Source organism: Bison bison, unplaced genomic scaffold, assembly GCF_000754665.1.
Source record: "Bison bison bison isolate TAMUID 2011002044 unplaced genomic scaffold, Bison_UMD1.0 scf7180017864475, whole genome shotgun sequence".
NCBI lineage: Eukaryota > Metazoa > Chordata > Mammalia > Artiodactyla > Bovidae > Bison > Bison bison.
In genome coordinates, this window is record NW_011495036.1 from 4,067,718 (window position 1) to 4,092,378 (window position 24,661).

General features: G+C 51.6%; 2 protein-coding genes across 2 annotated transcripts in view; one reads left to right on the forward strand and one right to left on the reverse strand.

The window, feature by feature from the left end:
* The window catches only part of FAM132B (family with sequence similarity 132, member B), a 7,393-nt gene extending 5,645 nt beyond the window's left edge, over positions 1-1,748 (forward strand). Inside the window, 2 exon segments of the mRNA XM_010862071.1 lie at positions 1-66; positions 1,236-1,748. The exon segment at positions 1-66 is cut by the window's left edge and continues 1 nt beyond it. Of these exon segments, the coding sequence (XP_010860373.1) occupies positions 1-66; positions 1,236-1,334 (165 nt within the window). The 3' untranslated portion in view covers positions 1,335-1,748.
* A 2,459-nt stretch (positions 1,749-4,207) lies between these two features.
* On the reverse strand, positions 4,208-23,988 carry ILKAP (integrin-linked kinase-associated serine/threonine phosphatase). The gene is made up of 11 exons (XM_010862060.1): positions 20,761-23,988; positions 20,385-20,441; positions 17,377-17,496; positions 15,994-16,120; positions 14,842-14,948; positions 14,408-14,501; positions 14,034-14,121; positions 12,592-12,713; positions 6,328-6,447; positions 4,784-4,865; positions 4,208-4,471 (listed from the first exon to the last, which is right to left on the reverse strand). Exons 1-11 carry the CDS (start codon positions 20,768-20,770, stop codon positions 4,331-4,333), a joined length of 1,068 nt encoding a protein of 355 aa, XP_010860362.1. The 5' UTR covers positions 20,771-23,988; the 3' UTR covers positions 4,208-4,330.
* Positions 23,989-24,661: the final 673 nt, after the last annotated feature.

Here is a 24,661-nt window from a genome sequence, read left to right on the forward strand (position 1 = left end):
GTCGTGGGGCTGGAGGGCAGCAGTGAGCTCTTTACCATCTCGGTCAACGGCGTTCTCTATCTGCAGGTATGTGGGGCAGGATCCACCGTGGGGGGACCACCGCTGGCAGGGAGACGTGCTGGTGGGCTCGGGAGCTGTGGGTGCAGTGCCCCCTGCCTCCAAGCCCTGATGAGGGTCAGGGCAGCACGGAGCACTCTCGCTGGTCCTGGCAGAAGCAAGCTGTTACTGGGTCTCCCTTCCCCACATCTGGCCTGCCCCCGACACCTGTCCTCTGCTCTGCTCCTCCGTCTGTTTTCTGACCTCCCAGGCCTCCCATGTTGAGGGCTGGCCTGAACCGGCCCTTCAGAGAGAACTCAGTTGGGCAGGGGAGCGGTGGAGGACAGTGACAGAGGTCAGCTGTCCCAGGGAGGACATCACGGCCCGCTGGCCCACTGAGACTGCGGGAAGGAGACGAGGTTATTTCCACACAAAACCCCGAGCAGCAGTCTCTTTCTAGACTGTGAGGATTTAGGGCAGGTGGTCGAGAAATGGATGAAAAGGATTTCCTGGAAACAAAAGTCTAGTTGCAGATGTGTTGAATAACAGCTTACATGCAAACGGTCCTAAGTAGGCCAGGCCTGTTCTGAGCGCTTCACATAAATTACTCATTAACCCACCGTGATGTGAAGCGGGTCAGGGAACTGTGGCATGGAAGGGTTAAGTAGCTCGCCCAGGCTCAGCCAGCAATGCCAGAACTGGGGGCCAGGCTGTGGCTGCAGGCGCTGTGGCTGTTTGCTGAAAGGTCTGGTCCCTGCATGATGACCTCAGGCGGCATGGTGGGCCTGGGGTCCTGAGATGGAGTGCCCGGCTTCTGCGTTTCTGGGAGCTCCCGCTTCACATCTGGTGACGTGCCCCTGGGGTGCCTGGACCACATCTGGAGTAGCCAGGCCCTACTACTGGCCTCATGATGGCTCTACCAGAGGGCTCAGTGGCCAGGCCCGTGGTGGAAGGGGCGCCCTCTCGCCTGAGTTTTGCAAAGAAAGCTTGACTCTGGCCCCGACTGGAGGCTCGCCCCCACATGCACGAGCTAAGGGAGCCCGCCAGCCAAGAGGCTGATGGAGCTGGGGAGAAGGCATGAGAACAGGGGTCGGAGGTGCTGGGTTTGATGGTGAGGTGTCTGGGCTGGCGGGGCAGGGCGAGCAGTCAGCGTGCCTGCGGGCCGCAGCGTCCGGGCTGACCGCGGAGCCTCCCTGCAGGCCGGGCAGTACACCTCCGTCTTCTTGGACAATGCCAGTGGCTCCGCCCTCACGGTGCGCAGCGGCTCCCACTTCAGCGCCGTCCTCCTCGGTGTGTGAGCGCCATGCCCGAGTGTGAACAACCCCGGGGGCACTGTCGGAGTGGCAGAGGCCGTGGGCAGGAGGGAGCCCGCCAGACTGCCCACCCTGGCCACCGCAGCTGAAGCCAGAGACGCCACGACAGGCAGCCAGCGGAGGCCACACGCACACTGGCGGTCCCGGAACTCCGGGTGATCCCGAAACTCCGGGTGATCCCGGGACGCCGTCTTTTCCAGGGAGGGGTTTCAGCGTGCCCAGGTGCGGGCGTTTTTGTCCGTGCCCCTCCCTCCCCCTCTGCTGTAGACCTGGACTCCTCCTGGGCAGCTTGCTCCGTGGCTGAGGTCCGGCCGCACCTTTCCCATCTTCCCTAGGGCTCTCGCGGGCTGCCCATGGGCATGCCGAGGGGAGAGGCCGCCCAGCCTGCCTGGTGCCCACCTGCCCCTCTCCCAGCTGTGCCTTTGGCTGCCGTGGACCTCAGGGCACTGCTTGGCCTGCAGGGACCACAGGGCCTGAGCCTGTCCTTGTGGCCTCTGGGCACAGCAACCTTGGGCACCAGGGACATGGGATAGGGGCTGACGGGGACAGTGAGTCCAGAGCTGTTCTCACGTGTGTGTGCGAGTCCACACTCATGAGCTCCCCTGGCCTTCCCACCATCCCCTCCGTTGCAAACCCCCTCCCAGACGAGGTAGTCTTGCCTGTCCCCTTGAGGCCCTGGCACGCTGCTCGGGCCCACCTGCCAGATGAGAGAGCTGGAATGTCCCTGCAGATTAGGGGTGGCCAGGCCCTCTGCCCTCATCTGGATGGGTGAAGCTGTGGCCCCGCAGGCTGACAGCTCTGGGTGCCCAGTCACCACGGTCCAGCCCCGCTGGGTCCATCCAGCTCTGGGCTCTTCAGAGTGTCTTCCCCACTCGGGTGGCACTGTGGCCCCAAGTTCAGATGGGCGTTGTGGGCAGGCTGGGGAACAAGTGCCTGCTGCAGCGGTGATGGGATTCGGGGTGGGGGGATGGCGGCTGTTCCCGTGGACAGATACGCGTCTGAGAGTTCCTGCCATTTCTTGATGCAGGGCCCCTTTGGCCTGCTGAAGAAGTTACCCCACCCCCATTCCTGCATGGAAAACAGGCCATAGGAACACCGGTACCACAGGAGCTCCTGGGGGCCAAGATGGCCTGGCAAGGGTGCCTCCAGGCCTGGGAGAGGCAGGGGCGACGACTGCAGTCACCCTGCTCCTTGACTTTCTAGCTGGCCTGGGGTGAGCAGGTGACTGGTCCCCAGGAGCCCTCAGCTTCCACCCCACAGTCTGACTAAAGGGAGCCCCAGGCACCATGTGCACAGACCGACCGCTGGGTGCCCTTTGGAGGGCTGGGCACAGTTCTCAGTAGGACTCGCCCCCACCCTACCAGGAAGCGCCAGCCGGCTGGCGTCCTGCCTGCCCACCCCCGCTCCTAGATAAGGGTGGCACGGCCACGCCCTCTCCTGCATTTCTCTGTACCCAGCAGGCACAGATACTTTAGAAAAGCTTTCACCCTGGGGAGACGCACGGTCCTTTTTCTCAATATAAGTGTGTTATGCAGCAATTAATTGAAGTATTTATTGTATAACGTTGTCAGGTGGAATATATTTATGTATAAAAACTGCCTGTTTGAGTATTTTTTTATGTGGTTATACAAAGTTACAGAAGCAAAGGGCCGACCTTAAAAATACAGAATCGGAGTCCTTTAGGCCAGGCTCCTGAGGACAAGGGGCGTTCTCCAGGGGTTGGAGGGGGAGCGTGGGTTTGGCCAGGGAAGCCCCACGCCAAGCCTCTCCCCGCTCCAGGAAGCGGCACTCTGGGAATTAGGGACACGTGCTCACAGACTGGTGCCTTGTCGGCTGTAAGAAAACGTTTGGCTGAGTAACTTGCGCGGTTTCCCATGTCTGAGACGCCGAGGCTCTCTCCTCCTGTGATGGCACACTGCCTCCGCAAAGAGGGAGCCTGGCTGTCCGCGCTGGGAAGGGGTATGCTGGAAGCGTTCCCGAGGTACTTGCAGCAGGGAGGCCAGTCCTTCTAACGGAGCTGACGAAGTGATAAGGCCTGTGTGCAGGCTGGGCGAGGCCCACAAAGATGACAGAACAGCTTCAAAAGCCCGTCTTCAGAATCTTACATCATCCCGAGGCCAGCATTTACACAGAAAGACCTGAAAGCCGTCTTACTAAGGAGCTTTACCAGCAATACCAGTGTCCTGCTCTCTGTGTGAAGAAGGGCGTGAAAAGAATTTTCGAGTTTGTTTTCCTGGGGAGGCTCATCACACGATTTTAGCATCTTGGACAGAAGTGTTGCTGTGAAGCCTGACTTAAGCCCAGCCCAGAGCTCAGTACGCGCGCCCCTGAGCCAGGAGGCCGGGCCTCAGGCCACATGGGGCCGCAGTGGGACTGCCCAGCCCTGGAGATGTGCGTGTTCCACACCTGGGCATCCAGCAGCAGTCTGGCATCACAGGACCGGAAATGAGCGGCACTCGGGTGTTTTAGAGGGCCCGGTGGGGCACTGCTCAGCTATCAGCCTGACCTCCTGGCTGAGCCTGGGCTCACGCCGCCTTAACACTTTGTCACCTTATTTTCGTCTGCAGAGCTGGAAGCAGCCAGCTCCTCCAGCAGCCCTGGGTTGTGGCGCTGGCCTGTCGAAGCCAGTCACCGCCTCACACTCCCCTCTGTGAAACGCCACTTCCCCAGCCAGTTATTGGGGGGCGGCAGCACGGGAAAGGTGCCCTAAACTACAAAGTCCTGCGCGGTGAGCAGCTGACGGCCATGGCTACTGGCCAGTCCAAGAGGCCCGCAATGCTTTTCACAAGAAAGACCCGAAACACGTTCAAGAGCACATACCACCCCGGAAGGCCAAGGTGTGGCTCAAATGTAATAACTAGAAGTCTAGAAAAAACACCTTTATTTACAGCCATGAGCATCCCACAGGAGTACACGAAACACATAATGTGCACAACACAAAAAACGAACCTCGGAGTCAAGGCCGCGCCGCCGCGCCCGCCTCAGAGCCCTATCCGCACCACCATCACGGTGACGTTGTCCGCCGAGCCCCGCTGCACCGCCTTGTTGGCCAGCCTGTTGCAGGCGGCTTCGTAGCGGGCATCCACAGTGGGCTTCCCTTCCCGCCTTTGGATCTTCTCGTCCTACAGGGTGGGAAAGGGGTGCTGGTGAACAGGGACCCCGTGCCCCACCACTCCTGAGATGCCCCCCCACGAGGGACGACTGCTCCCAGTCCCCGTGGTGGGGGCGTGGGAGAAACTGAGCGGTGAGTGCCCTGGATGGAGGTCCCACTCCCCTCTGGGGACATGGGAGGTAGGGGGCCTGGAACTGCACGGGGACACGGGGGGAAGGGGCCCGGGGCTGCACAGGGACAAGGCGGGAAGGGGGCCCAGGACTTCTCTGAAGCCCAAGGGCAGCCGGAACAACAGGCACCCACTCCTTCTGAGAGTGCTCACCTCCAGGCAGGACAAGATGAAGTTCACGGCTTCTTCTGGGGTAAAGACCTTGAAGAGGCCATCACAGGCCAGCAAAATAAACCTACAACATGGAGAAAAACATAAATGGGTTTTAGCAGCAAACTTTACAAAATAGCCTGGCAATGGAGGTAAAATATATTTAGCCAACTAGTCAAAACCTAAACATTTTAAAACCAATTTAACGTCTACAAGATCAAGGTTAAAGCTACTTAAAAATATCTTGAGTGAGACGGTACACATCAGAGCTGAGACTGCACTGTTCACCTAAGCTACGGATGAACCCAATCCCAGCTTCTCAGACAAACTCCAGGAAGATCACCGAGGAGATCTATCAGGTGGTACGATAAATGCACGGTAAGCGTCAGGCACCGCAGGCCTCAATCCGTTCCCCAAACTGGACGGATGCTTGGACTTCAGGAACGTCAAGTGCTCACTGCCTACGTGAAGGGAGGACAGCCACCCACTTTCACTGCTGGAGAAGAGGCCTCCGTCCCTTTCAAAGTCCCCCCAGACTTCCCAAGGGGAGTCTCTCTGACAGGGATGGAGAGGGTGGGACAGTTCCAGTTCTCCTGCTCGTCTCTTTCCCCGTTTTAACACCCGCATCCTGGTTTTCCTCCTCTGACTGGGCACTCACTCAGCGAGCATTTGCAGGTACGTGGTTTGTGCCTGGGGCCCGTGAGGGCCCGCCAGCCCCTTCCGCGGAGGTGAAAGACCCCGGAGGGGGGCTCTGCTCTGCTGCACAGCAGGGACAACACGGGGCCTGCTCTCATGTGGCAACAAGACTCTCCTGAGGCGTCAGCTGGGGAGCTGGAGGAGCGGGTGGAAACGTGCTCTGAGGCAGGCACGGAGGGTGTGGAAAGGCGCCCCCAGCAGCACTGGCCTCCCGGGCCCTCGCTGCCCCCTCAGTGCCCACACCCTCGACGCATGCCCCTGGACCCCATGGGCCCCGTCCTTCTCCCGCCAGGCACAGGGCCTTATTCTCAAGTAGCTCAGAAACAGGTGGACAAGAGGTATCTTTCTTCAAACTACTTCAGCTCCGCTTAAAAACCTCCCACGATTCTCCCATTATGAGCTAAAACCCAGACTGCTCAGCAGAGAACCCAGACCTCTGCAACCTGCCCTCGAGTGCCTGCCACCATTTCCTGACACCCCCCCCGCGCTCCATCCTGTGGCATCGGCTGGCCGCACCTTCACCCCATCCCACTTCACCACCCTGGGGTCTGTTCCCTGCGGGAAAGCCCTGCTTTCTCCAACATGCACGTCTCCCTCCCGCCAAGGCCAAAGGCTCCCGGAGCACCGGCACCCCTAAGACACACGGGACTGGACACGCCTGTTCACGTGTGGTCAGACTGGACCCACGAGAGCAGAATGGGATTTTATTTATCCCTGCACCTGGAGGGCCCAGCATGATGCCTAAGACATGGCCAGCCGCCCACTCGCCACCCCAGGTTCAGTACGCGAACTGGAAGAAGTCAGCAGAGAAACAAGGGAGGCGGCCGCCCCGTGCCCCGTGCCAAGCCTACCTGTCGTTGGGGGTCAGCTGGCAGCGTCTGATGTCCGGCACCGAAGTGACCCCGCAGCGCTTGTACTGCCCGTCCCCGATGGAGCGGGACACCTCCAGCACACCCAGGACACGCCCGTCCCTGCAGCGGGGGGAGGCACATCAGACTCTACCTGAGGCCAGGCTCCCAGGGCCCAGACTCTGGCCTCAAAAGCAGAGAAGTGGGACAGGGTGAGACGCGACCTGTGGCATCCACGTCCCTCAGCTGCCAGTGACACACAGCACCGCACCACTGCGCGGAGCCTCCCTCTCCCGGGTCATTACCGGCCTGCTGCCCCGCACACGGGTGGCACCAGCGCCCCTCAACCTGGCTCGTGGCCGTGCCAGGCCTAGCCCCACTGGTCTGCCCAAAGCCCAGAGTCAAGCCTGACTGGGAGCGGACCTGGCTTTGTCTCTGTTTTGTTTTTACCTTAAAGCCACCATGGGCTTCCCTGATAGCTCAGTTGGTAAATAATCCGCCTGCAATGCAGGAGACCCTGGTTTGATTTGAGAAGGGATAGGCTACCCACTCCAGTATTCCTGGGCTTCCCTGCTGGCTCAGCTGGTAAAAAAAATCCGCCTGCAATGTGGGAGACCTGGGTTCGATCCTTGGGTTGGAAAGATCCCCTGGAGAAGGGAAAGGCTACCCACTCCAGTATTCTGGCCTGGAGAATTCCGTGGACTGTATAGTCCATGGGGTTGCAAGGAGTTGGACACAACTGAGCGACTTTCACTTTCTTTCACTTTCAAGCCACCAGGGTTACAAACAGCTGGGATAGAGGGATATTTTGCATTTCACTCTAATTAGATTTGGAAAATACCTGAAAGTGACTATCCTCTGATTCAGAAGCAAGTGTTCTTTACCTTGGGTATGAACATGCTTTAATGACTTAAATACAAACAGGAGAACTCTGGACAGAATTACACCTTTGCTTATTCTGCTTCCAGGAGAGGGAAAGGTGACTGCAGGGCCTAGGACAGCTGGTCCTGTCAGCAGGGAGAGCAGCCCCATGCCTGCCGCTCCCAAGGACAATCCTGGTGGCCGCTTGCTCTGCCACTCGGCAGCTACAACGCCCAAACACCCAGGCTCTCAGGAGTGAGACCAGAGGAGACGACACACTTGACAAGGGGCGCCAGAGAGCTCAGCCAACCGCAGAGCTGTGCGCAGAGGTGCCGCATCACCACGGGCTCCCAACGGGGATGTGCCCTGGAAGCTGAGCCACCGGCGCAGGGGCCGGAACCACCCACCTGGGCCGGGGCCGCTCTCGGAGTCAGGATCCCGCCTGGCTCCCGGCCCTTCGCTGGCCCTCAGGGTCACCCTCCTGGTGGTCACAGACAAACCACCAGCAGCTAAGACTTGTGCTGGTATCTGTGAGCAGCTGAGCAATCTTCTCAGGTACGAACAGCCGAACAAAAGGCAAGAGGGAGCAAAGGGCGCTGAGCTGAGCTGAGGGTGAGGAAGTGCACGGGGGACCCTCAGCCCAGCGCGCCAGAGGCGGCAGCTCGGAGCCCGCGGTCCAGAGTGCGTCTTTGGGACCAAGGGCCAGGGTACCCGCGCGCCTCCTCCCGTCACAGACCCAGCTTGTTTCAACAAGACTGTGCGCAGAGGCGGGGCCGAAGACCCAGGTACCACCAGGACAACAGAGTCCACTCACGCTTCGGAAGCCAACCCAGCGGGCTGCTGCTCTGCCTGCACTCAGCACAACAGGCTGCATGGGATGTGTGGTGTGGGCGCCAGCCAGCTGCAGAGGCCCGGGCCCACGCAGGCTGTGCGTCACAGGAGCACAGCCACACCACCTGCCCTCTGTGCCCAGCAAGCCCAGCAGGACTGCTCCCGGCAAGGGCTGCCCGGAACCAGCCACCTGGGTCATGGACTGCGCCGGCCCCAAGCCTCCTCGGCAGCCCCTCCACACACAGCCAGCTTCCCCCACGCAGCACAGGACTCTGGGTGCTCTGCGCCGGCCTCGCCCCGGCAATCCGCGAGAATCCACTCTTCCCCCACTGTGCTGGGCAGGGACTGGGTTTTGAAGTCCCAGCCCCTGAGCCAACCTGCCTTCCCCGGGGACCTGCCGCTCACAGGCCTGGCCTCCTGCCCTCCAGCATTTGTGGCTTGTGCTCCACGCAGCATCCTTCCTGCCTGCCTTCCGTCCACCCATCAGTCAGACAGCGGCTGTCCCGCTAGTGCCAAGTCTGTCACCAGTGTCCTGACTGCAGCGCCTTCTGCTGGTGTTTTGTTCCGGTTTCCCCTTCACAGCGGGGGAGGGGCACAGAGACCAACACCCTGGCTGCCAGGACAAGCTGAACCCTGCTCTGACTGCAGCTGCTCTGGCCCAGGGACACAGTGGTCTTGACGGGCTCGCAAAGCTGAGGCTGGGAGGTGGAAGCTCCATCTTCCTCTGACCATCCCAGGATGGCAGATGCCAGTCCGGAGTTTCAGCAGGATGGGTGCGACAGGGCAGGACTGCACCTATGATTCCAGAACTGTCTCCCTGTCATCAGAGACCGCACCAGACACGCAGCGCTCTAGACCCGAAGGCAGATGCTACAGGTGTAAGCTTCCCTTCCTCGTAAAATAAACACCACACCGTCCTCACCTTCTCCAGGAGTTCTCCTGAAGCAGCGTAACGCGCGCACACTCCACTGCCTTCAGTGTAACAAGGAGGGAAATGAACACACGGAAGACACGCTGGAAAGATTCAGGCCATGAGGGTGAAGAGAGCAAGACGTGAAAGCAAGCCTCTGCTTTGTATTTTAGACAGCTAACCAGGCAAACGTGGGTCTTACTCACTTTTAAAATCATGGTAAGAATTATAACATGTTTGTCATCTTCACTTTTACTTTGAAGCCAATGGCTGAGTGGCGTCAGGGACACTCACACTGTTGTGCAACCTTCACCTCCAAGCCTTCCCATCCCCCACCGGGACTCTGCGACCACTAACCTCCCCTCCCCGCCCCACCACCCCGTCCTGCCTTCTGTCCCGAGGAGGACGCTGGCCACTCGGGGACTCATATAAATGGAATCACGCAGTGTTTGCTCTTCTGTGTCTGGCTTACTCCACTTAGCAAACTGTCCTCAAGGTTAGTCCATGTGACAGGGTTTCCTATCAAGGCTGCACAGTGCTTCCATTTTACGGAGGGCCATGTTTTGTCTGTCTCTTCATCTAACGATGGATGCTTGGGTTGCTCCCACCTGTGGCCACCGTGGAAAATGATGCTGTGCACGTGGGCACGTGCGTATCGGTTCAAATCCACTGCTTTGAATTCTGGGGCACACAGACCCAGGACTGGGCCTGCTGGCTCACACGGCAGGTCTATGTACTTTTATCTTTATTCTTTATTAAAGTACTGATTTACAATGTTGTGGTGGGAGATCTATTTTTAATTTGTAAGGAACTGCCATGCTGTGTTCCACAATGGCGGTGCCATTTCACATTCCCGCCAACAGTGCCCCAGGGCTCCTATCTCACCGTGTAAATGCTTCAATAATAGAGGGTAAAAGAGCCCTGAAATTGAAAACAAAATGAAACTAATGATCATGATAACCAGAGTGTAACAAAACCACAGTGAAAATAACTACTCCATGTTTACATACAACACTCGGCACATCCTCAGTGAGACACAGACTGAAGAGAACCACCAGGAACTCACGCCCAGTAACAGCGATGCTGCTGATGTTACAAGTGTGAAAAAGCTATTCTGGCAAATAAACATGCAATGTTATTAGGAACCAAGATCTTCAGGATAAAAGAAGACACTACAACTACTGAGTCCAAGAAGTTAAGAGAAAACCCTGTAGATGCTCCATCTGCATGAGAAGCGGCAGTCTAAACTCACAGGCTACAGAGAGCACACGTGTGTGTGTGTTTCCTGGTTCTGTCCTGGAACAGGTGTGAACTGATGACACTGCAGTTGACCCCAGCAGCCCCAGCACATGGAGCTGTTTTAAGACAAGCAGACGTGTGGAAGGTGCTCCCTCCCGCTGGCCACAGAGGGCACATGAGCAGCAAGAACACCCTGCCTCTATGGCTACAGTCAGCGCCCTGGATACAGAAACCCATCTGCAGTGACTCCTGGAGCAAGGAAGGGGGACGGAAGCAGCAGAGAAGGGAAAGAAAAACCACAAGTTTCCACAGCTGTGGGTGCTCCCACTCTGCAAATGGTGATGGAAGCATTCAACACATACCTTGCTTTCAGGGAAAAACTGGTTCGCCCCCTGTTGATGAAGGAAAGCCTTTCCTAACAGGATGCCTGCTACCACGAGCAGAAGAAGCCAGTCGATGGTCCTCTTTGCTGGCCCTGTGAAGAAGCTGACTCATGCAAGGTCGCCGAGGGCCACTAAAATCATCAGCTGAGAGGCTGACGGCAACAGTCCCAAGGTGCCCAAGTAGGCCTCCCCAGACTGCCGGCAGGCCACACACGGAAGCACGCCTCCACCCTGGAGCCGTCTGCGGCCAACGGTGGCCAGCTCAGAGCCCGCATCTCCAGCGGTGATCACGCTCGGCTACTGACGTGGGGGCAGTCAGAGGTGCCTGGCATCCCGTCAGTACACGTTTTCACGTTTACTGAAGACGTGTAACCTGAATCTAAAGCAGCCCATAGACCTAAATTCTGCTTTATAAGACGTAACATACAGGCACTGTAAACGGTGCTGGTGACCCTGTACAAGGGCTGACCGGGGCCGCGATCCAAGCCAGAGCAGGGATGACTCTTCACGGAAACACGCAAGTCCAGTGCTGGCCAGACCCTGGTTTCCAACACAGACACTCTGGGGACAACTGGGGAGATGAGGCCACACACGGAATGTTAAGTAACCTAATACAGACTAAGGAACGATTATTTTCTTAGATATCATGTCTGCAACTAACTTTTAAATAGTTCAGCCACACACACACACACATAAACAGACAAAGCAAATATGGCAAAACGTTAACTACTGAATCTAGGTAGTAGATATTTAAATGCTTAGTATTTTAAAATTTTTTCTGCATGTTTGAAAATCTTTATGAAAGTGAGAGGGCACGGACGAAAAGAAAAAGCACACCAGCCCCAGCCTCACGCAGGAGATGGGCCACGGCCCAGCCCTTGGCTCGGGAGCAAGTCACCCCTCCTGTCTCTGAGCACCCCCACTCTCTTCTTCAAGTTGAGGGGTGCACTGTAAGTCCACACAGTTCTTAATAAATGGGGACTGGGAAACGGGAAGTAAAGGCAATACAGCTGGTCTTACTTGCAGCCATAGGAATGTTCATGTCAAAATCTTTTCAAGGAGATCAGACAACAGCAGAATTTTAAAGTTATAAGAAAGGACAGAAAAGATGATGCTACTAACACCAACGCTGGGGTCACATTCTTGGGCATCAACTCCCACAAGCAGTCACGGAGGCTCAGTCACGGCACTGGCCAAGGTCGGAACCCAGGCTATAATTCCGTCTTTGCTCAGGCAGACAGCCATAACCCAGACCAAAATCACCTTTTACTAACCCTGGAGTTTTTTAACCAACCCTAAGAATTCTGACTCCTCTCCAGAGACCTCCCTGCACCACTGGCCAGAAACGGCCTGGAGCGACAACAGAAACTGGCCAAGTCAACAACACAAGAGAAGCGACACCTCCAAGGATGAGCAACCACCGCCTCACACTGGCATCTCACTTCTTCCAACAGGCAACGGAATCTTAAACAGCTCAAACCTAAGATGAACCAGAAAACACCTCTGGTGATGTTCCTAATGCCGCGTCCTTAGCCCTGCTTAACTACCTGAGAGGTGGCAGATGACAAACTAGAGCTGGCACTGTCTCCAAAGACGTGAAGAGAGATGAAACGACCGCGGCAGGCCAAGCCAGGCTAGCGCGGCCCCTGGGCCTGAGAAGCTGCTCCCCAGAAGCCCAGAGCTCATGCTTAACCACTCTCGGTGTTCTCTCTGGAGAAACTGCCCAAAGTGTAGCTTATCCAGTTGTGACAAATAATAAATTTTAGGAAAGTTCCTAGGACCACAGAAAATGCTGGAAATGGTAAGCTTGAATTTGAGACAGGAATCCTCCTTTTGCAGATGGAGGGAAGCACGTTTCCTGCACACACATGGTTTACTCCCACTTGGACACACGTGAAACCCCACGACACGTGTTCACCAAGTTAGACCTCAGACAGTCTCCTCATGCTGAAGACTGCACAGGCAGAAGGCCCCACCCGTGGAGGCCTCTCGGCTCGCTCCACAGTGGCCCCCTTCCCAGAGCCCCTGCCACCCTCTGGTTACCTGACATTCCCTCCGGCCTTCTGTATTCTCATTCGTTCTTCATACTGGGTTGGATTATGCTCCTTGCTGAGGCTTAAGGCCGCGTGTTTTTGACTCTCCTCATTGTAACGACAAAGGATTGCCTGGGAAGATGAGAGTACAACAGGTGTGAAACCGAACAAGCCCAGTGCCTAATGCTAACAGGGGAAGAGCAAGGTCAACAACTGACTTTCAGATTCAGCCTCCTGCTGACAAACTTGAGTTCAGAGGATCCAGCGTCAAAAGCCTCAAGTGGCAAAGTGGAGTCACACACACGCAAACACTAAGGGGGAGAAGCACCAGGTGACCACAGCCCCCTGCTCCTCTCACCAGGCCACTGTCTTCCCACCTGTGACGTGAAGGCAGGTCCCTTAAAGTACCGAGGCCCCTTCAGGCGCCACTGTTCCCCGAGTCTACACTGGCCCACTCGGTGGGCTGATCAAGTACACGTCCGAATGTTCCCGTCACCGTGATTACTGAGTGGTCACTTCCGGACAAACCTCTTGCTCTACAGAGGGGGAAGCCTGAGGCCCAGAGGACAAGCATCACGCCTGGAGTCACAGAACAGGGCCAGGACTGAAACTGGGTCTGACTCCAAAGTCTCTCTTTTTGGCTAATTCGTACACATGTTCTTGAAGTCCTCTGGTCTGAACGCCCATATACAAGAGGCAGTCCCACCAGAGAGACCCACTGGAGGGTCACCCCAACACAGACCCCACTGGGGCAGGGCTTTCATCTGGGGCGCTCCCAGCTCCCAGTGCCCCGTATCCCAAGTCACCCTAAAAGCAACAGGGTGGGAAGGCCACTCTGTCCAGTGACTGCCGCACAAGCACGGAGGCTGGCTGGCGAGTGGGCGGCAGGGGGGAGACAGCAGGGACTGCAGAGGCCCTACGGAGCCCTCCCCCCAGGTCCAAGTCAGCCCCCACAGCTGGGACGCGACACAGGCCGTCATCAGTGGGAAGCAGCTGGGTTTTCTCCCTCAGCTCTGAGTCCTGGGCTCAGCGGACATTCATCCCATCACCGAGCACTCTTCTAGTCACAGCTTTTGAATTATTTTGGAATTACATAATTTGGAGAGGCAGGGGTTAATACTTTTCATTCATTACTATCTGAGGTCAAAGAAATGAAGACAAATATTTGTTTAAATATAAGCAGTTTTACTTGAGGGCCAATTAAATTCCAACTCGCAGCTCTGTACCTGTGTACAGACAGGGTGTAAGTCTTCCCAGAACAAACAGCCTCCAGTTTAGCAGCCACTCCTTGAACCAGAGCTTCTAACTCTGCAACAGAGCCCCTTGCAGCACCCGCCAAGAATGAAGGCTGCAACCCCACCATCATGGCCGTAACCTTATTCGACAGTGCTGCCTACGGTTGGCCCCCTCAGATGCGCTGCGGTCTCAGTGGGCGGCACCACAGCCACATACCCGACTGTCCCCCAGGTTGGCGATGTAAAGAGTATTGTCTACGGCCAGGACACACGTGGCAGTGGACCCATCTTTCCAGGCAGGTTTCCTGGCAGGGGAGACACATCAGAGACACAGTCACCACCAACATGCCAGCTCTGAGACTGAATTTCCAGAGCTGAAAGGGAAGTGTCATACTTTTAGAATGGATGGTTTCTTTGATACATGTGTTTTTTTTTTTTAATTCAGATTTCATTAAGCTGTAAGCGCTTACTTGGTGCTAGGAGTTTTTCAGATAACAAGCGTTCGCATTACACAGTATCGGAAGGCCTGAAATGCGTTTAGGAAAACCACACACACCCTCCGCTCACAGGTCTTCACGTGGTCACACTTACTGGCTTGAGGCTTGCTTAAGGAACTCTTCATCAGTATGCTTGAAGGTGTCCAGAAGGCACCTTTTCACCGTTTTCTCTACGCTGATTCCATCTCCTGTTGCAGCAGCCAGGAAAGAAAGCGAAGTCTTAAGGAGGGAGACGGCCCTCCAGCCACCGCTGCTCTGTTACGGCCGAGAACCAGCTGTGCTTCCTCCACTGTAAGTGGGGGCCTGAGTATCCTCCCAAGTGCAGAGACAAGAGGCGCCATCACCCAGAGACACAACAAGCTCCACGGTGGGCCCGCCGCACAGCCCCTGCTCCCCTCCGCACGGCCTCCTCTAAACCAGGCTCTTACGGTCATCAAGGATTCTTCACTAAAGCCAGTGACGTTTCACTTATCAGCACAAAGAGCCAACCCCAAGGTGAACATGAACCGATTGAGCTCTGAGCCTCACCTTTAGGAAATTTCCTGATTAAGTTCTGATGCAAATTCTGTGCAGCGAATTTTGAGGCTCGAATTCCTCCATGTCCATCAAAAACAGCAAAGTATGAAACCCGGGTGCTGGAATAATGAATTGAGAGTCAGCAAGATCCTCAGGCAAAGATTACTCCTCTCCATTAAAGCTTTTAACCCGAACAGCAAGCAGTAACAGTACCTAAGACAATGCTGAAGTAACATCCATGACATTTTAAAATTAAAAACTCACCCTTGCTTCAAAAATCAAGACCTGTTAACTCTGATTTTTCACTAATATTCAGAACGCTTTTCTATTTAGAGCAGATTCAGTTTTCTACTTACAGCAGATTTAGTTTTAAACACTAATACACAGATAAACACAGACAAAGTACCGACCGTCAAAAACATCTGTGAGAGAACAGGGAGTTTCGGAGCTGCTGCTCAAACCCTGACTGACACCAAACCCTTAAAGCCCGCCCCACCCCCGTTCCTAGTCCCCTTTCAGGGTTGCCGGAAACTCACACACACAGATAAACAGCATTAAAAACTGTTTCAAGAAGCAAAGAACAAATATGCTTGTGAGAAATGACATTTACTCTGCAGAGCTGCTCTTGTCCTCAAACATTTCTAGAATCCCTTCTCAATGTGGGACATCATGAGCCATGAAACAATAAACTTATTTTGCTGAGCATGCTCTTGAGGCCCATCCATGTTGGTGCAAATGGCAAATTTTGTTTTTTAATGGCTGCTTGATATTCTATGTGTACATATATTTCAATATATAACATCATACATAATGTGATATATGTGTATATATACCTCTCACACGTGGTTTATAACTCAGAATCTTACAGTGTGGCAGCTACTAGGTATGGCTTGGTGTCCCCCAATTAAATCTGTTCCCAAAAAATGTGCCTGCTGGGGCTTCTCCAAAGCCCCTTTCCTGGCTCTAAAAGCAACTCTAAGCACACTCCTGCTCTTGGTGACAAGGGCTTTTCCTCCATACCTTTCCCTTCACCTTCATTTTATGCAACTGCAGGAAAAATTCCAGTCTGCCTTCTGCTGTTTTGGGTTCCTCTGGGCCCTCACTACCACACCAGCATCAGAACAGACTCCCACGCCACGCGGGCTGCCGGGGCAGGACACTCACACGAGAGCGGACGGGGGCTGGCACTCCGCGGTGATGTCGTTCAGGATGACGTGGGCATCCTGCATCTCTTCCCGCTCGCCCTTCCGCTCAGCCACATAGCCTTTCAGGCTGAAGATCACCGAAGAGGCTACGGGAAAGAGAACAAAAAGCCAATACAAAACTGCGCCCTTCTCTCCAGACGCCCTAGTCCCAGAGCAAGCGAGAGGGACCTGCAGCTGTTCTACCCAGCAGTGTCCAAGAGCTGCCCTGCCACGCATCTCCCAGGTGGCAAGTCTGCTACAGAAAGCAGAGCACTGCTGAACGGGGCGGCCTCTGCAAGGCTGAGCAGCAGAGAGGAGACAGCAGGCGACGGCAAGTTGGTGCAGAGAGGCTCTTCCAAAGAGAGCACTTGCTCAAAGCACCAGAGTAAGGAGCGCGCTGCCGCCCCAGAAGTGAGGCTGGGACCGCGGCAAGGAGCTCCTTGCAAATCTTGTCTGTCAGTAACTTCATGAGGACAGAAAAATCTCTAGTTTAGAGAAATGCAAGTAAGCAGTTTACCCCAAGGGCCCTGTTAGATACACTGGAATACATGTTTCCACGCTTGAGGCTGGAAGACTGAACAAATGGAAAGATCAGCTGCTTTTACTTTAACTGAAGAAGGAAAAGGAAAAAGGAGTCCACTGGAGGTGTAGAAATTTCTCTTTAAGGGCTGGTTTGAGCTCATTTTCTGACACGGAGAGCCACGTCAGTGACAGATGCCCTTCCTGAAGGGCACCCGCTGGCAGGCACAGCGCTCTGCAGGCTCCAGGCAGTGACAAGCCACGCTGAAGCCTGCATCTTCACGTCCTCCGCGGGGCCTCCAGCCTCCGCCGGAGGTCACTGACGGCACGCGACAAAGCGGCCTGGCGGGCACAGTCAGTAAAACCCACAGCTTTCTCTCCAGCTGACACTCCTCACTCATTCCTCATGCACTGTGACACGTTACAAAGCTGACGACGAATTTCAATCGCTCTTTCCAGCCTCAGGTCGTCTCTTGGAGCGCTGCCTGCAAGCTCGTCACAGAATTCCAAGTGCTAATAGACAGGCGGAGGCCAAGGACATGTAGTCAGAGAGAGACGGGGGCCCACACGCTAACCAAGGCCGAGTAAACCTGTCTCTAACCCCTGAAGGACCAAGGCAGGCTTCCTACCTGACCGAAGGTGAGTAAGAGATGGAGCACATGGAGAGCAAAGGGTGAGGAAGCAGCGTGAACTCGGAAATCCGTGTACAAACAGGGAACCCTATCCACTTCTTAAACACAGACTCAGAAAGGAAGTGTTATAATTGGAAAGCTAAGCTGGTTTTTGCTCTGGGTTGTCTTACAATATGAAGTCTAATACATTTGTTTTCAAACTGTCTGAAAACCTTTACAAACTTTCTTTTCCACAAGCTCTTCACTCCCATTCTTCTCTTCATCAGAGGCTTTTCTCTTTGCTCCTTTCCCTTCATTCTTTACCTCTTCGGATAACGAAGTGTCAAGAGAACCTGGAAATATAAAGTAAAAACCAGACAGAAACACAGCTATAGACTGTTAAAAGTCCCGAGCAGACCTGGCTCCCTCCCAGCCCTCGGAGATGAAAGGACATTCGAGAGAGGCCTGGCAGAGAGGGATGCTCAGTGGTCATAGCCATGACTCTGAGGGGTGGTGCAGTACCCTGGGTGCCCACAGTGGGAGACCACAAATTAAAATCCAGGCCCTGCTCAGATGGCCTCGAGAGGTTATGTGAGAGGCTTCTCAGTGGTAAAAACACATATTCATACTTTGGGGCTATGTCACACACATGGTATTTTATATCCACAAGCCCTTACGTATACATTTTCCAAAACCTGCAAAGTAAAACATCCTGAACCAGCCCCAAAACACTAACAAAGGCTTAAACTGAGACCAATATCAGGCTATAAGAACCGTCTGTATCCTGAAAGGCAGAACAGGACTGCTAAAGCCATTCCCACTTGCAAAGGGATGGATGTCTATTCAAAGTTAAGAGCTAGGGGCACCTGCAGTGAGTATGCACTGTGGAACAAGTCTAGTTTTAAGTCTCAGTTCTGCCATTTGCAAGGGGCGTGCCCTTAAGGCAAGTTACTTAACCTGCAGGCCTCAGCTTCTTCATCCAGGACAGGGAGAAAACTGTCCTCTCAGAAGGCTGTTTAAAACTGATGGGGAAAACGTATGTAAAGCTTTCATCACAGTCCCTGGTCCATCAAGTGTCCAATGAATGGCCCTACGTATCCTCTGCATGTAGGCATAAAAGCACACAACCATTTACTATTCATTCAACTACTCTTTGACAGACCTTTCTGAGTACTGAGGGGGAAAAGGAAACATTCTTGCCCTCAAGAATAATCAGTTACTTGCAAAGGACAGATTTCTGCAACAGTGTAACACACACATCCTACCCCACATGGTAAGGAAAGTTAACTGGGACAACTCATGGATCTCTCAATGGTCTCTCCATTAGCCTCCTGCCACTTACTGTTTGTGTTCCAGTTTTCCAAATGTGTATGAAAAAAAATCTTCCTTTAAGTTGGAAAACAGAAACTGTTTAAACTGTTATTGCCTTCCAAGTCAATCACACTGTAATCGGAGAACGCGGTCTACATATGGTACTGACTCTGTGCTAGGGCTTCATGGCCTAGAGCGCAGTCCGCTTTTGTAAACGGCTCCTGCCTGCTTGAGAAGAAGAGTATGTCTTCTCAGGAAACCCTAAATATTGGATACAAGATTGGATTTTACATCCAAAAAAAAACACAAACCCTGTTAATAATGCTGTTGGAAGTCCTCTAAGTTACTATTAGTTTATCGCCTTCTGCCCTGAGGATAACTAAGACATAACTACCCTGACCCCGCCTTTAAATCTGTTAGGAGCCCCAGCTACACACGTTTAACTTTCACTATAACTGAGAGTACTGTCTTTATTAGGAAGGTTTAAGGGTAAATTGGATGAGAATGTTGTGATTTTTTCGTATGGACACATAGCCTGAAAATCTGAGAATTCTTGTGAAAGATGACTGTGATACTTTTTCTAAATACAGAAATGTGTGTGCGCTAAGTCACTTCAGTCGTGTCTGACTCTGCAATTCTAGGGACGGTAGCCCGCCAGGCTCCTCTGTCCATGGGATTCTCCAGGCAAGAATACTGGAGTGGGTTGCTATGCTCCCCTCCAGGGGATCTTCCCGACCCAGGGATCGAACCTACATCTCTTACATCTCCTGCATTGGCAGGTGGGTTCTTTACCACTAGTGCCACCTGCGAAGTCCAAATATAGGAACAGTACGAATTTAATCCATACTTGGTTAGACTAATTCCAATGACTTAGCAGTAATTAATTAATAATACAGAAAAATATACTTGAAAAAGCAGCTGTGTTCTATCTGACAACATAAGGAAGGTCTTTTCACACTGGAAGATACTCACATTTGAAAGGACAGCCTGCATCCGCCCTGCCCCACCCTGCGCCCTGCCCCATCCCCTCTGGGGGAGCTCCATGTGAGAAGTCCTCAGTGGAATAACAGACTCATCATGTATGACAACCTACAGGAGTCTGCTCTGTTTCCCCCTTCTGTCCCACTGGGACGTAAAAGGAAAAGGTAAACATCTAGAGAAACAAGCAGAGCCCTGGTTAATAGGCTTGACAAAAATGGAATCAACAAAAAGAATGCTGAGAACACACATTAAAGCTCTGACTGGAAACTGACTGACTAAGGTCTTAAACTTCAAGAATTCAAACTCCTGCACGCCGCCGGCACCAGTCGGTAAAGCAGTGCCACTCCAACTGCAGTTAAGGATCAGCATTCTTTTTATTTTCTAAGTGGCATAAAACAGAAGACTAATTTATCAGGGACACTGAAAATATTTTTTCAGTGTGAAAAGCGAAAAGTACTTCACATATTCAGATACTTTTCTGCTGGATACATCTGGATCTGTCAGGAACATAACAAGGCAAAACTACAATGACAGACTCAGGGGTTTTTTTTTTTAAAGAACATTAATAACAAAGGTCAAAGTAAATGACTGAATTCTCATAATTCTAAGGAGTAGAAAATAATCACCAAAAAGTGATGTAGTATTTATGTATATTTTTGCTTCCCAACTGAGGGTATCTACTGAGTTTAGTTTGATTGTTTATTCGTTTTGGCAGGAACCTCGTTCGCCAGCCAGGGATCAAACCTGGACCCCAGCAATGAAGGCAATGAGTCCTAACCACTGGGCCGCCAGGGCATTCCCGGTATCTGTTAGTTTTAATAAACCTTACGTAGTATTACGATTCGTCATCCTAAGCTTTTTACAGCTATAAATAAGCACACTTTATGTAAGAGTAGAACATCATATATTATTTCCATCGGCACATTGGACTAGTTTCCCTACCACTTACCTGAATCGCCACTGCTGGCTGGCGGGAGATCATCAAAAAGCAAAGGTCCCCCAGAGCCTGAAACACAGCAAAACACTGAGTGAGCCCCCAAAGCCAGAATGGGGCTCACGTTTCAGAACCCATCCCACCAGGATGCCTACACAGGCCACTGACATAGACTCAGAGCCCTCGTGTCCATCCAGTGGCAACGCATGCCGTGCACACAGCGTCCCGAGCCTACTGTTGAGTCTCATCATCTCAAAGGAGACGGAAGACCTGCCTCAGAGTCCAGTCTTATTTCACTAGTAAAACAGACACTCAGATGAACCAGAGAACACCGCTCAACATCTTCACGCAGCTCCTCAGGGCTAGCAACTAGTGGATTTTTCTGCCTTACCTGATGCCATGGATTCAAAACTTAAGACAGTCCAACACCTAAAACATCTGTGTGTTGAAAATGGGGGAAAGGGAAAAAGATTGAGACAACTACAATCCCAGGATGACACGTTGACACACACCTGGGAGAGCCTGGAGACTGTACCTGAGTCAGTACTGCTGGCCGGAGGGAGGCGGTCAAAGGGCAGAGATGCTTTCTGAGCTTCTTTCCCTAGAACACGGAACACCTGCTTAGAAAGCACGTGGACACTGGCCAGGTGGGGCTCGAATCTTCTGAGATAAGTCAGCTAGTAAATTCAAATCTTCTCCTCTCTACCGGACAGAGTAACTGTTTCCCAAAATACTTTCTCAACAGTCATTTAATATGGACATTTTTTCCAACAGTTACAGTCAATATACAAGCAATGAAGGACAATCCAACAGGAATTTTAAGGGCTACTGAGTGTTTTGAGGAAAACAAGTATTTTTCTTGCTAATTTCAGTACTGAAAGGAACACATTTTAAAAAACCTTTCTTTAAGAGTGAATCCTGAGAAGAAAAAACTGATTCTAGAGCAAAACAATAATTCTATCTGGGTACCTCGATAAAGGGACTCTTCAAAGATCTACCGATCTTAAAAAATCCTATTTCAATAACATTCTGAACTAATTACCAAGTAGAATTTTAAACACATAAGCAGAGAGATGGTGAGAGGCCCGAATCTGTCTTAACCTGGTATCTCCAGCACAGAGCCCAATTCAATAAATATCTATGAAGAAAATGAGGAATTTTAGATACTCCAAGATAAACTCAGGAAAAAGCTAAGAAATCTTTCTATTTAAAAACCTAAAGATTTACCTAACAAAAGTACTTGTCTTAATGTTTTATACTCAATTATCCCTTTCCACATAAAATTTAATCATTATTCCTTCTCCAGCTTTCCTCAAAATTTCTACTGAAGTTATGAAATATACGAACCAGCCCACAGGAATGTGGGGGAAACAATGGGCTAAAGACGAAGGCGTGGATGTCCACGTCCTCTGAGACTGAACACACTGATCTTGTTCCTCAGAGCTCAAGTGCAGAAATGCACCCATTTAAAAACCAACTCAACATGTGTGCCCCCAAAGTTTCATCCATATTGTCTTTCTGCCTAGAAACGAGCTGGGTATCAACTCTACTTTTTTAAAACTAAAAATTTTAAGTAAAATTTAAACTCCAAGGAAAGATATTTCTTCAGGAGTCTTTAGGTCAGAAGTACATTAAATGCCTGATAAATTCCTAATTTAACAAAAAGTAACTCTTTTGCTTTATACCTGTAACACAAATAGGAAATGGCTATTTCATTAAATTACCATTTTCTCCCTTAGGATTATCATAAAGACATTAAGTAATTACAAGTAGTTTCACTTTTCTCACAAGTGACATACTCTATGGGAAGTATTCCAAAAACAGCATTAGAACATTAAAGGGCATTTAGAACAACCACTTACTCACTGTACTATTCCTCCTACAAGAATCACTAATATTTCAGCAGGCCACTTCCAAGAGGAACTCAAACCGTACTAGTCTAAGCATCAACATATCTATCATATTCTAACAGACTCCAAACTGAACAGGATGACCCAGAACAGTAGCACTATATTCAGTGGGGTCAGAGCACCAGGCATCTTGGGACAGAGGGACATTGCAGGGAGGAGCCGACCTGAAGAGCAACCAACCCTTCCACTTATGCGGGGCCACATTTTAATTTCTGAATTAAACTACCTCTCTATATCAGGTCTTTCCAAATCCAGTGTCCAATGGGGCGCGCGGGGGGGGGGGGGCGGGGAGTCCTCTTTTACCCGAGGGAATACATTTTTGGTCCTGGCAAGCATTCCTCATAAGAGAGTTTCCAGCTCAGCACTAGCCCGGCCGCTCTCCTTTGTTGAATTAGTTAAGAGAGTGCCTCAAACCTACTACCAGCCCCAAAGAACAGCCTCTCTTTCCCTGCTGAACAGAGTGAACCTCAACTGCTCTCTGTCACTCTAGAATATTGAGTGGTACTGCAATTAAACACAGTGAGATCAGCTCAGAGTTTTGTTGGCCACAACTGAGAATGGCTTATGCAAATGATAATAAGCATTCACTGCCTGCCAGGAACTACTCTAGTGCTCTACATATTTTCATGGATTGAATTCTTACAATAACCTTATGAAGTGGGTACTATTATTATGGTTACTTACTGATGAGGAAACTGATGCACCTGCTTAAGTAACTGTCCAAGAGACGAGCCAGTGAGAAGCGGAGGTTGAAATGCAGGCAGCCTGCTTTCCCAGCACATGCTCTTGGGGAGGTGTTACATACTGCCTCCTCGCTGTTACTGGAACTTCACAAGGATCATTTAACCTTTATACAACCCCCCAAAGATAATCCTAAGGCTCTATAAGATCTCTGGAGTACCTTTTTGCATCATCATAAGGATCAAAGTTAGAATAGTTTGTATCTTTAAAAACAATCTGTACATCACAGATGCTATAAAGGGAACTTCTGGTTAGCCAGAACCTTACATTCTGTGTTGGATAAATAGTAATTCAAAGTATCTGGGGCTGCAATCATTGGACCATGTGTGACCTTGACCTTAACTTTAGAAGTAGTCCCTGAGTTCTAAATACAAGAACTCTCATAAAGAAAGAAACAAGACAGAAAACAGGTTTTCCATGACAGCTCATCTAGATTTTTTTTTTAAGTTATTTACATTCTGAAGCTAAGTCTACTGAAAGTTACATATCATGCTGACAAAAATATTCAGGCTGATCATATTCAGGTTAGCAAAAAGTTGCTACTTATAGCAACAGAAAGCTTAAATATTTTGCCTAAATTGCTTTTTGTACCTGAATTTCCTTTTTAACTATAAATGCGATACAGTTGACCTGTGGATACAAAGGGCCACCCGTGGACACAAAGGGCCAGCTGTACCACACCATTTTATATAAGTGACTTAAGCATCCTCAGATCTTGGGATCTGAAGAGGGCTTCAGACTCGATACCCTGCAGAGAGTGACGGACAACTGTGTATGTTTTCCAAATACCACGGATGTATTAGAAAAAGGCCCACTTCCCCGCCTATCCCCACCAGAATAACACCTTAGTGTATGCCTTCCATTTCCCTTTATGCTCATGTACTGAATTGTAGATGTTCATTTTTAAAAGGCAGAAGTACACTATATACAATGATGCTGCTGCTAGGTCACTTTAGTCGTGTCCAACTCTTTGCGACCCCATGGACTGTAGCCCGCCAGGCTCCTCTGTCCATGGGATTCTCCAGGCAAGAATATTGGAGTGGGTTGCCATTTCCTGCTCCAGGGGATCATGTCAACCCAGGGATCGAACCTGTGTTTCCTGCGGCTCCTGCACTGCAGGCAGATTCTTTACCATGAGCCACTGCCACCACTATATACGATACTCTACATATATCATTGTTCATGCACACTGGGTCTCAGGATTCTTTCCAGCAGTCGCCCACTATCCTACAATATACAGGAAGCACTGCCACTCGCTTGTCCAGGTCCTTTACTGATGGGCATGTGGGGTGATTCTGGTTTATTACATGACAAATAATGCCATAATGACAACCCAAGACTTATAACCTCATTTTATCTGCCAGACTGCTGGTCAGAAAGAAAACAAAGAAATTTGACAAATGCCGAAATGTGTTCCCAAAAAAGTTGTGGTAACTTTCACTCTCAACATACTTTATGAAAATGTCCATTTCTCTAAATCTCATTATCATCATCCCAATTTCTAAATCTGACGAGTGAGAACCACAGTACACCAGTGACCTGCTGTCCTTCCCAGTGACTGAGGAAGCTGCGCACCAGTTCCCAGCGATGGGTCGCCTGCGTTTCTTCTGTAAACTGTCAGGATACATCCTTTGACCATTT